At 41.5% G+C, this 11368-nt stretch overlaps 3 protein-coding genes across 3 annotated transcripts in view; 2 read left to right on the forward strand and 1 right to left on the reverse strand.

Moving 5' to 3' along the window:
• The first annotated feature begins 336 nt into the window (after positions 1-336).
• LOC107698769 (Usher syndrome type-1G protein homolog) lies at positions 337-6024 on the forward strand. Its single transcript, XM_016499872.1, has 3 exons — positions 337-550; positions 3959-4409; positions 5215-6024. The coding sequence occupies exons 1-3, from the start codon at positions 387-389 to the stop codon at positions 6019-6021; spliced, it is 1422 nt and encodes a 473-aa protein (XP_016355358.1). The 5' UTR covers positions 337-386; the 3' UTR covers positions 6022-6024.
• Positions 6025-8781: 2757 nt separating this feature from the next.
• Positions 8782-10366, reverse strand: amn (amnion associated transmembrane protein). The gene has a single exon (XM_016499873.1). It carries the CDS (start codon positions 10364-10366, stop codon positions 8939-8941), a length of 1428 nt encoding a protein of 475 aa, XP_016355359.1. The 3' UTR covers positions 8782-8938.
• Positions 10367-11353: 987 nt separating this feature from the next.
• Positions 11354-11368, forward strand: part of LOC107698771 (Golgi apparatus membrane protein TVP23 homolog B-like) — a 4818-nt gene continuing 4803 nt past the window's right edge. Inside the window, exon 1 of the mRNA XM_016499874.1 lies at positions 11354-11368. The gene's annotated coding sequence lies outside the window, so the exon portion shown is untranslated.

Here is an 11368-nt window from a genome sequence, read left to right on the forward strand (position 1 = left end):
TAATTTTTTTTTTTTTTTTTTTTGTATTTATTTAGTTGTAGTTTCAGAGTCCTTGTGCGTTTTGGTGCCACTTTATTTGAATGTTTATTAAGCAATAAACAACTGTTTCTTAATGCTGTTCGTGTGCTTGTGAGTTTGGGGGTGGAAGCAGGGCTATTTTAAAGAATGTCTTTCATTCACCCAATAATACATTATTTCGAATCCCAAATGGGGAAAAGGTTGTTTTTGGAAGGAACGAGCTGAAGCCACACCCTCACGAGCCGCAGCGCGTCTGAGGTGTCCCTGGAAACTCCAAGTGCCTTACGCGCGCTGCAGCCGGTCAGGGGTTCCAGACCTAATGCACAGAGCCAGTGAAAGAGTGATGGAGGCTGAGGTTCGAGATCACCATGAATGACAAATACCACAAGGCAGCTCGGGATGGCTACCTTGACTTGTTGAAAGAAGCGACGCGGAAGGACCTGAACGCTCCGGATGAAGATGGCATGACACCGACCCTATGGGCCGCTTACCACGGCAACCTGGAGGCGCTGCGGCTGATTGTAGGGAGAGGGTAAGACTGCGCGTCATTCCCTACATTTTATCAATTGCACGAACTGGTTTAGTTTGTGGATTTAGCGGAAGTTTAACCCGTATGTACGCCTCATATGAAATGGCTAACGCAGGAACCGGCATGGCGTGGATCTCTGGTCACCGTTACTGTATATCATCACAACCCAATACTTGTGTCACGACCAGTGTTGGGGGTAACGCATTACAAGTAACGCGAGTTACGTAATCAGATTACTTTTCTTCAAGTAACTAGTAAAGTAACGCATTACTTTTTTAAGTTACAAGAAAATATCTGAGTAACTCCAGTTACTTTGTTTTCCATTTATTGACTGACAAGTCTCCTGTCCCCATATTGGGAGAAATCGTGTTGCTGAAGAGTGTTGAACCTTCTCCTGCTTTCCATAAAAAGTAACTAAGTAACGTAATTAGTTACTTTTTTAGGGAGTAACGCAGTATTGTAATGCATTACTTTTAAAAGTAACTTTCCGCAACACTGGTCACGACGGCTGGTGCTTCACAGGGCTGATGATTTTATTAGGTTAATTGGGTGTGGAACGTGCTGTTCTCTCCAGTCTACTTCCTTAAATAACCCTTTCTCGTGATGTTTATGGTGGTGTTATGTAACATGTCTCAATTTGGCAGAGGACCATGTCATATTAACATAATATTTTCTCACTGTAAAAACCTGTTTAAAGTAACCCAAAAATGTATTTCTGGTAACAAGGAAATTAACTGGCTTTAGGTAAAAAAAATTTAAAAAAATGAATCAACACCATCAACAAAAGACATTTTTTGAGAGTCAGACCAGGTAGAAAAATCAACTGCAAGTTTTTTGGGGCATATCAAACTATCAGCATGACATTCGCATTGAAAAATACTTTTTTTAGTGGTATTTTAATGTGTTGATTTTTTGTTTTGTTTTCACATTTTCATGTTCCTGTAGCTCGGACTGCCAGAGCATGCCATTAGCAACAACACCAAGGTCATAGGTTCAATTCCCTGTTAATGCATGGACTGATTAAAAATGTATACCTTGAATGCACCTTAAGACGGATATACTGCCCTTGCTACTTCTTAGTGGCCCTTATTCATTTGCAGTGTCATTTGAGTTGTTTTATCACTAACAACACATAAACAATTCCACATTATGTGATCTACGGCCGCTCTGTTAATGCCGATGACAGAAGACAGATAAAAGCGAACACACAAAAGCTTTCATCAGAGCTGACCTGCTTTCCTCTGCGGACCTAGAGGCCCTTTATAAAAGCTCTTAATTGTCAAAAGTTCTCCCACTGTTCGGCAGTCCTGAATGCATAATCGGACTGTTTGACCATTGAAAGCCACTGGCTATCGCATGATCTCCTCCACATAAAGCAAAGCAAGCATCGCATTTCTGTGCTTAGAGCCAACTTATGCTCATGTACACATAGGGATACAGTAATTAATCCCTTAAATTGGGTGTTTCATTTCTCTAGTGATTAATTCAATGCACAGCATGGCACTGACTGATCCCTGAAGCACGATTTCCCACGATAATGCCCAACGTTGACAGAAAAGGTTTTCAAGAGGTCATTAGTGCATTACGATACATGAGAACAGGATCCGACCTGTCATGAATCATGCTATTAGAAGTTGTTAACAAATAGGGACAGTAAAATTATGGTAAAAATAGTAACGAAGGTTAAAAAAAATAGGCGTTTATTGGTGGTGGGTATCATGTAGCAGTAATTCGTTACGTCATGTTAGGAGATAACATAGAATATTATACTCCTCTTCCCCTAATTTTACAATGTTCTGGCAGTCATATGTCTTATTATCTGACAGTATTAGTGGGGTAAGAATGACAGTTTATTACTCAAGCAGACCATGAGTTATGAACTGTCATTTGTACCCCACTAATACTAGACCAGCTGCAGTACATTGTGTCTGATTGTGTTAGATAAGGATCTATAAGTCTCTCTCATTTTATAAGGCAATACATTTGTATGCTGATATATTTGATGGAAGTATTGGCATGCCAAAAATCAAGGTCACGCAGGTTAGCGGGTCATAATCCAAATTCTGGCTTGACCCAATAATGCACACAGCTCCCTTTGCTAACTGTGAAAACCTTGCAGCTTTTCTCATCCATAATGCATCACTGCAAGGCTTCACCTGTCACCCATCAAATATTAAGTAGGCTCAACTAGTGCTCGATGCAGAAAACAGAAAGATACAGCTTAACTGTAAAGTGCAAATTAGGGCAGCACAAATCATATATATGATATGACATATTTTGTCATACAATTATATATATATCACTTTTTTTCACTATAATATATACTATATTGTACACTTTTTAAAATGATATTTTCAAAATGTTTTTATATGTGCATTCATATTATTCTCAACAGTTAAACTCTAAAACCAGCAAGTCACCTGTAGGTGGGGCTATACTGTACAGTAGTAAAGCAAAAAAAACGTAACGTTTCAGTCTGAATTTAGTTTCAAGCGATCCAATTATCATATCGTAATGCAACCCACTGTACTGAGTCATTGCAAAGAGTGCCATATAGCAAGTAACATTAATACTGAGTTCTAATAGAGATATGTGATAATATTTAAAATAGAATTGGATGCAAATTAGCTTTTTATACAGTTGTATCTATATGTTTGTAAATATCTCAACACAACACGTCAACAAACTAGATTTAAATGAATGTGTATTTAAAATGCATTTTCTAGAATGCATATTGAATAGTTATATTATGAACAGTCACTATGTACTATATGGACTATAGTTTCTAGCAGTCATAGATTAGAACATTTCTTATAGTTTTAGAATTGTTTTTTGTTGATCAGGCCTGTGGTTACAGTCTGAACACAGGAATTTAGTGTGACATCACCTATGCAACTCTATCATTCTTGCTAGAAAGGAGACACCCAACAAGCTCCCTCTTATTCAAGCAGGCGATCAAATTACCGATCCAGTGGATTGGATCGGCATTAGGAGAGATAAACCTGGATTACTGGCTTACAAAAGAAAACTTATATAAGTAAGAAAAATAAGAGATTGTATGGGTTATATAGCACACCTGTTTGTCCTTCTTATGACCTTCTTATGATGATTTTCTATATCAAATGTGTAGAGCAGGTTGTTTCAGTTTTTTATAGACTGGCCTTCACGGATGACAAGCCAGTGCTGAAGACATAATCAAAAAATCATGGGATTGCCAGTGTGGTTTCAGCTATTCTTGGGATATAAAACAAGTGATAATGACAGCTTAGAAAAGCCATATCCAGTTTCACTTTACACATAAAAGTGTCAATTATATGTGTTATATATATAGGCTATGGGGTCTGAGTAGTGGTCACTGTTAAATGAATGATAAACCTGATATGGATCTATCACGGCATGATCTACTTTCAGGGGGAACCCAGATAAGTGTGACATATGGGGGAACACGCCGCTCCAGCTGGCTGCCTCCAATGGCCATCTCAACTGCCTGTCCTTCCTGGTGTCGTTTGGTGCCAACGTGTGGTGCCTGGACAACGACTACCACACGCCACTGGACATGGCTGCCACCAAGAACCACATGGCTTGCGTGCGCTATCTGGACTCCATCGCTGCCAAGCAGACAGCCCTCAACCCCAAGCTAGTAAGCAAACTGAAGGACCGGGCTTTCCGTGATGCTGAACGCCGCATCAAGGAATGCATTAAAATGCAGCAGAAGCACCGACGGCGCATGGAGCGTAAATTTCAGAGAGAGACAACGGAAGCATCGGTCTCTGATGCCATGAGCTTCTCCAGCTACGCCAGCAGTACCTTGAGTCGCAAGCTACACCACTTCAACACTGCCACTAGTGTGCCATATTCCCAGGTCAGATTTCTCTGCAATGCTTAAATATTTGGGGCCAGTTTTACTAAACAGGGCAAAGTAGCACAAGAGCGCAATTCCCAAACAGCGCCGATGAGCGTGGAAATTTCTGCGGGTGATTTACTAACAAAGTGCAACTTAAAGAACACAGACGCAACATCTCATTTACATATCGACCAACGCAATATACCAAGCGCAGCACAAATTAGCATAGTCGCAAATAAAGAAATAAAGAAGCCACAGTACATTGAAAAGCACCGGAGGTCAAAAAATGAAGGTTTGCAAGAAGGTTTGATAGACCTGGTATTGCGTGACTCCTAGTTGAGGGTTCAAAGTCGTCTTTTATTTCCTGAAGCAAATTAAAAATAACGTGGCTTGGCAAACGATATGCTCGGATAATGTGTTATTCTGGCATTCCAAATAAATTAGTACGTGTGGAAAAAAATCCTCTCCCTTCTACCACGTGCTCTGTTCCCTGTGGTGCCTCCTCCTAACAACAACAAATGCAGTCATTTCAAGCGCAAATACCATAATTTGACGAGTGCAAATGTTAGTAAATCTCGTTGCGTGATTCATTTAAATACTCTCCCCCCATAAATTTTGAAAGGGAAACTCCTACAAATGCATATTCAGTAAGGTCAGGGCCATGCCTTTTCAGTGCTAATTCTTCATTGCGCGTCTTTAGAAAGTACTATTTCAACGCCAAAAGACGTTTGCGCTGGCGCAAGCTGCTAATAAAACTGCCCCTTGATCTTTAGTTAGAAGCCACATTCACTAAAGCTATACTTGTACTATTTTTTCGCTCTAGGCTACTCTCCACACCACAGCCAGGGGCAAAACTAAGATCCAAAAGAAGCTTGAGAAGAAAAAGCAAGGTGACGGGACATTCAAGATTTACGAAGATGGCAGGAAGAGTGTCCGCTCTTTATCTGGCCTACAACTAGGCAACGACGTCATGTTTCTGAAGCAGGGAACGTACGTCAACCCTAAGGACCGGTCTCGTCGTAACATACGTGACATGTTCCCTAGTGACAACGAGGATGCTGTCTCCCGTGCCATCAGCGAACCCGACTTGCACGGTCATGATGTGGACTACTCGGTGATCAGCACCGACTCGGGGCACGACTCGCTCTTCAACCGTCCCGGCCTGGGCACCATGGTTTTCCGCCGCAACTACGTGAGCGGTGGACTTTTTGGCATCGGGAGCAGAGACGAAGGCAGCCTTGCAGGCAGCGAACGGGTCGATAATGTGCGCCTCCACAGCCGGATGCATCGCGTGCCCAGTCTGGATGACGATAGCATCGGAAGCGCCCATAGTCTGCAAGAGAGGAACATGCAGGAGCTGCCATGGGAAGAGGTGGAGTTGGGGCTGGATGACGATGATGAGCCTGACAATAGCCCTCTGGAAGTGTTCCTAGCCACACAGAGCATGAACGAGTTCATTCCTATCTTCAAAAGAGAAAAGATTGACCTGGATGCCCTGTTGCTGTGCTCAGATGATGACCTCAAGAGCATTCACATCCCCTTGGGTCCTCGCAAGAAGATCATAGACACCTGTCAGCGCCGATTGGAGACCATTGAGGACCCAGGCTGCATAGAAGACACTGAGTTGTGAAGTTCTGCCCTTAATCCATTTTTTTTTAAAACAGCATATGCTGGTTACGTATGTTTTGAAGCATGGCAGCTGGTTATGAGCTGGTCCTGTGCAGGAGCTAGTTACTTAGGACCATCTTAAACCAGCTCAAACTAGCTGCCATGCTTCAAAACATACCTAACCAACATATGCTGTTCTTTCAACAGTGATGTCTGTTTTTACCTCAGTGAATGTTGAAACAAAACAAGAGTTTACAGAACAGGTGTTCCATTTTTCTTTAAAGATTGTGATGGTTACTTCATCAACATTTGGCCAATGCACCAGATATGCTAAAGAATGAGAAGTCGAAAACAGTCCTGCTCCTGGAGGGCCAGTTTAACTCCAGAGTTTAGCTCTGGAAGTTTCTACTGATCCTGGAGACCTCGATTAGCTGGTTCAGGTGTGTTTAATTGGGGAAGTCAATGAAATGAAAACAACCTGTGGTATGAAGAGATTGTCTCTTGTCATAAAATTTTTATAGAGAGGTTTATAGAGGACCGATGTTGAAATAGCTGAAATATGAGCTCTCTAATAGCTGGCTACATTACCTCTTTAACTGACACAAACAACGCAATATGCATAAAAAATGGTAATTCAGCTCAAATTTAATGGTTATCACGTGTCATGTGGCAAATGCAGAGAGTGAAAATGAGGTCACATCTCATTACACGCACTCTTAATCTCATAATATTTCTGCCCCCATGGGGCATATATCTCAGTGCCTGTGCTTTGCGTGCCTGCACATTTCTAGACAAAATGTCATTTAAGACATAACGTGTGTATATAAGTTGACAAATGTTAGACATACAAAGCTCATTATGTGCTACACTTGGTGGTAATTGTACCGTTGCTGTTCTTGTTAATACACAGATTTGGTTAGTTGTTGGATTCGCTGAATTGTGAGCTGAAAATGGTGAAATGTACAGTAAATGGATTAACAGAATCTGACGTCAGAGTTGCTGTTGTGGAGACTGTATGTAGGATAAAAGCACCCTCACATTATGCTACACATACTTTAATGTTTACATGTATCTGGCCATAACGTGTTTTTTTGAAACACGAGTAATTGGACGAGCTGTGTGACGCATGGTTGAGTTGGTGTACACAGAGAACCCTTTGTTGATCCTGGAGCTTTAACTTGAGGAGCATAGACCTCATTACCGCCGAGTCATTTCGTTTATCACAACAGTAGTTTCTGGTTGAACTGAGGTATATCGTCAGTAAACAGTATGGTTCATGCACAGGTCTGCAGTACAGCAGGTTCTTGAAAGCCTATCTGTGCTTGAGTTTTTACATGATGTCTTCCTTCAATATTTATGCGCACAAACAGCATTTCGAGCCATGTTTTATAATGCATACATCAACTTTATTCATAATGTTATTTGTTAGTATGTAACTATTAAATTCATAATCTTGAAATTTTTGCAAAATGTGTTTTCGTTTGTCTGATCATTTGTTTTGAATAACGTGTTACGTAATAATGATCTGGTCAATACATTTTGGTAAGTATTAAAGTGCTGCATCTACTTTTATCCTACCTCTCTTTGTGCAAACTGCAATAAATAGGGGTCGGCAAACTTTTATTATACGTGTGATCTCTTGCAGGGCTGTTCAGAGCCTTCAGAGAAGGAAAGGCTGTAAATGTGATGGCTGTAGAAACCAACAAAGATATTATGAACAATGTTCCCTTAGGAAATTATGCAAATTATGCTAAATATCCTGCCTGACATCAGAGGATAAAGCTCCTGTGTGATTCAATAGAACTGTCCGGAAGACACAAAGCGATATGCACATCCTCAAGTTGACAGCTCCACCTTACACTGAACAACAGATAGTAAGGTCATGAGGGAAGGCTATATAACATTTAACATGTACAATGTCAGGACAGGAGTTTAGATTTTTACCTGAGGCTGCAACGAGATCAACACAACATCCACAACCTCTAGATCTACACAACACTGAATACAGAATTTCTGCTGACTGCATCAGAGCCATGTATGTAACATAGACGCCACCTTTCGGAATTACACTCTTAGTAAAAATCAAAACAGGGTATTGCAGTTTAGTCTCGGTACTGGTGATTTAAAGAGATTTTCAGTCATGGTCCTGCACATTTCCCCACAGCACTGCGCATTTTATTTTATGCTTGCAGCTTACCTTATTTAACAGAGCAGATTTCGATCATCAGCTCTATACAACATACTAATGTGCAGTGCTGTGGGTCCCCAAGACCTGGAAACCACTCATTAAAAAAACAAAAGGGCGGAACTAATCTGCAATGTAACATCAAGGATTTTTTTAAAAATCCAAAGAGACTTTTAGCAACTCAAGAAGCCCAAATAGGTTCTTGATTGCTGAGCATGCAAAGTACCACTGAAGAATCTTTCATTTTAAAGTTGAATAATTAAGTACTTGCCGTAAACCGAGTCAGTCTTGCAATCTAACAACATGGCAAGAATCCAGCATTACACTTTGAAGTTGTAACCTTCAAATCTGAGATTTCATTATTGAACTTGTTTGTCACCATGGAGAGATTTCTTTGATATCTGAAAGCTAAATGTTGTGACCACAAACTTCACGTGGGGAAGGCTAGCAATTGCACGTAGTATTATTTATTTATTAATCAAATGCATGTTTGTATCCCTGAATTAAAAATAGTAATGTAACAATAATATAGCCAACAATCTCAGATAACATGCTTGTAATTTTTTATTAAGAGAAATATGATTATGTGGTATAAAATTCAGCATGTGAACAACATACTGTAGTGTATTTTTTTTTTCTTCAATTTGTGTAATTTTGAGATTAGTTCATCAGTGATTGTTATGTTAAGTTGTTATGTTTTTATTCATATTATTTTGTCATCACATCCCCATCAGATCAGCTGATACTACACCGTTCATGCATTGAAATCAGTTTCATCATAAACAGGATTTACGAAATGCACTCCTGACTGAGTTAGGGTTATCGAGTTTATCATCTCTGTCCCGTACAGCCCTGGTTCCTCAGGCATCATAGTCAGTTTGTCAAACATGGGGTTGTCAAAGCCATGGTCCAAGGGGCCACCAAGCTCCCCAATCTCACTACTGTTCTTCCACTTGCTGAGTGAGGGAATGCTAGGCATTCTGGGTATCGTAACGATGCCGCGACGGTAGAGCATAACAACGGCTGCAAGTAGACCCACTCCAAGCAGGGAGCCCAGCACTGCGCCCACCACGACCCCTGCACTGTTTCCAGCCGCCTCGCTGCTGCTCGCCCCGGATGATGCCTGGAACTCTGCGCTGGAGATACCGATGTTCAAGCCGTGGTTGTGCACGTCCTGCACTACGTCTCGAGCGAGAGCTTCAGCCAGCTTCCCGGCGTCCTGACCTGTTTTCTGGTCCAGAAGCAACACCTGAATCTCCTGAGTGGCTCCGAAAGGAATCACTCGCAGCAGCCTCTGCTCTTTTGACACTTTCGACAAGGCCATCTGTATAGATTCATATTTATGCTGGCTGAGAAAGAGGTGCTGCAGCCGTTGGCGATACAACTCAAAGTTGAAGCTCGAAGAGAACTGAACGTTCACGACGGCACCACATACGTCGCAGCAGTGTCCCACCGGGTGCAGGGGTTTCTTGCACTCCAACGAATCGCATTTCACATTTGAACAGATCCTGTCTCGATTTCCAGAGTTGTCACAAATGCACCCTGTGCTATCGTCACAGCTTGAGCCGCCAACTTTAAGGGATGAGGAACCATGGAATTGCAGCTTGCCAGAATTGGATGACAGGTACTGAGAAAACTCAGAGCTGCTGGTGAACTTCTTCCCAAGTACAGACACACTCTTCACGGGCATGTCATGATCTGATGAAACGTCCACACGGAATGAGGTGCCCTCTCGAAATACCACGTCGTCATACTGGCACGGGACACTCTCCTCGTGGACTGAAAACTGATATGTACCTCTGTGCAGGTCGTCGATTGTGGTCGCAGCCACCCACAGCGATGGGTCGAACCACTTCCGAGATTCAGGGTCTTTAAAGTGTGCCGTGACCCCAGATCCACAACCAGGATCTCCACCCTCTCTTACAGTAAACCCAGCGCCAGATGCCAGAATCAGTTCTCCATCCACCGGCAAGCTCATTCCAGTGATAGTGTGAGCCGTTTCTACATACACTGATACTTTCCTCTGAGCTAAAAACACAACTTGGTCGTTACCGCAGGGTACAGAGCCTTTATCCCAGTTGGTAGCGTTTTCAAAATTGGTGTCTGGAATCCATTGCTTGTAGAGTGCGTTAGCAAAAGGTAAAATGCAAAGGAAAAGCAAGACGTTGTGTCGAAGAGCCATGGTGAAACGAATGGTTAGGAAGAAAGACAGAGCGACCTTTGGTCAGTCACTAACGGTGCGACTGTCACATGAGTGCTCACGCTTTAGAGCTATTTTGTTAGTAAAACATCTACTACAATGACAATAAAGGCACACATTGAGACTACTGTAAAATATTTAATAGGCAAACTGTGGTGCTCTGTTGCGTACGTCTAGCGGCGGGTTACACGAAAACATGGTATAGGATAGGAGAAAAAGTGCAATGTTACATTACATCTCCCTCTCTCTGTCTCTCTCTCATGTTCCTTCTTAAATGTAGAGGTGCCATGTTGGCAGAATACCTTGTTACTTCAGTATATATAGTATTATCGAAAGACGCTGTAAGCGATTTCCACCATTTTGCTAACTTAAGCCCTATTCACACGGGATTAGTATTACCTGGTGACCTCCAGTCATTTGTAATAATTGCGGAGGTTGTCTGTGATCTTAATCCCGTGCGAATCAGCCATGTCTGTAATTTGTAAAGTAAAAATTCCCCCGCAAATAACCTACCATAAATAACCTACCAAAGCACGTTACTCTGGTACTACGTTTAAAACAACAACAACAAAACAGCTTACATCAAGAGAAAACAAAACTTTTCATTTTGTTGTCCTTTTATTCTAGTTTCAGAACAGCTAGTCACTTTTATTTGTGTCTGAGCAGGAGCAGTGCTGATGCTGAGCAGCATAAAGATGGCGTTATCATGTTAAACCTGTTAGTTTTCTCACCGCTGGTCGGATAATCGAGCAAACACAATTATTTGTGAATACTGGATATGGATTTTTTTTTTCCATGTACAAATCTTTGTATACATTTTTTTTTTAAGTATTTTGTAGCATAACTCATCCGAGATTTGCATGCAATTCAATTTAGGAATCATTATTTGAGCTACCATGCGCCCCCTAAAGGAGGACGGCTCAAATTAAATATTAGTAACGTTTGCTTCTCATAGAGTGAGCACGTGTGTTTACATACACGTCA

This window comes from Sinocyclocheilus anshuiensis, unplaced genomic scaffold (assembly GCF_001515605.1).
Source record: "Sinocyclocheilus anshuiensis isolate Anshui unplaced genomic scaffold, SAMN03320099.WGS_v1.1 scaffold178, whole genome shotgun sequence".
NCBI lineage: Eukaryota > Metazoa > Chordata > Actinopteri > Cypriniformes > Cyprinidae > Sinocyclocheilus > Sinocyclocheilus anshuiensis.

Coding starts and splice junctions, on each gene's coding strand:
- LOC107698769 (XM_016499872.1), top strand. CDS start 387: ATGAATGACAAATACCACAAGGCAGCTCGGGATGGCTACCTTGACTTG. Junction 551..3,958: donor CGGCTGATTGTAGGGAGAGG/GTAAGACTGCGC, acceptor ATCTACTTTCAG/GGGGAACCCAGATAAGTGTG. Junction 4,410..5,214: donor CTAGTGTGCCATATTCCCAG/GTCAGATTTCTC, acceptor TTTTCGCTCTAG/GCTACTCTCCACACCACAGC.
- amn (XM_016499873.1), bottom strand. CDS start 10,366: ATGGCTCTTCGACACAACGTCTTGCTTTTCCTTTGCATTTTACCTTTT.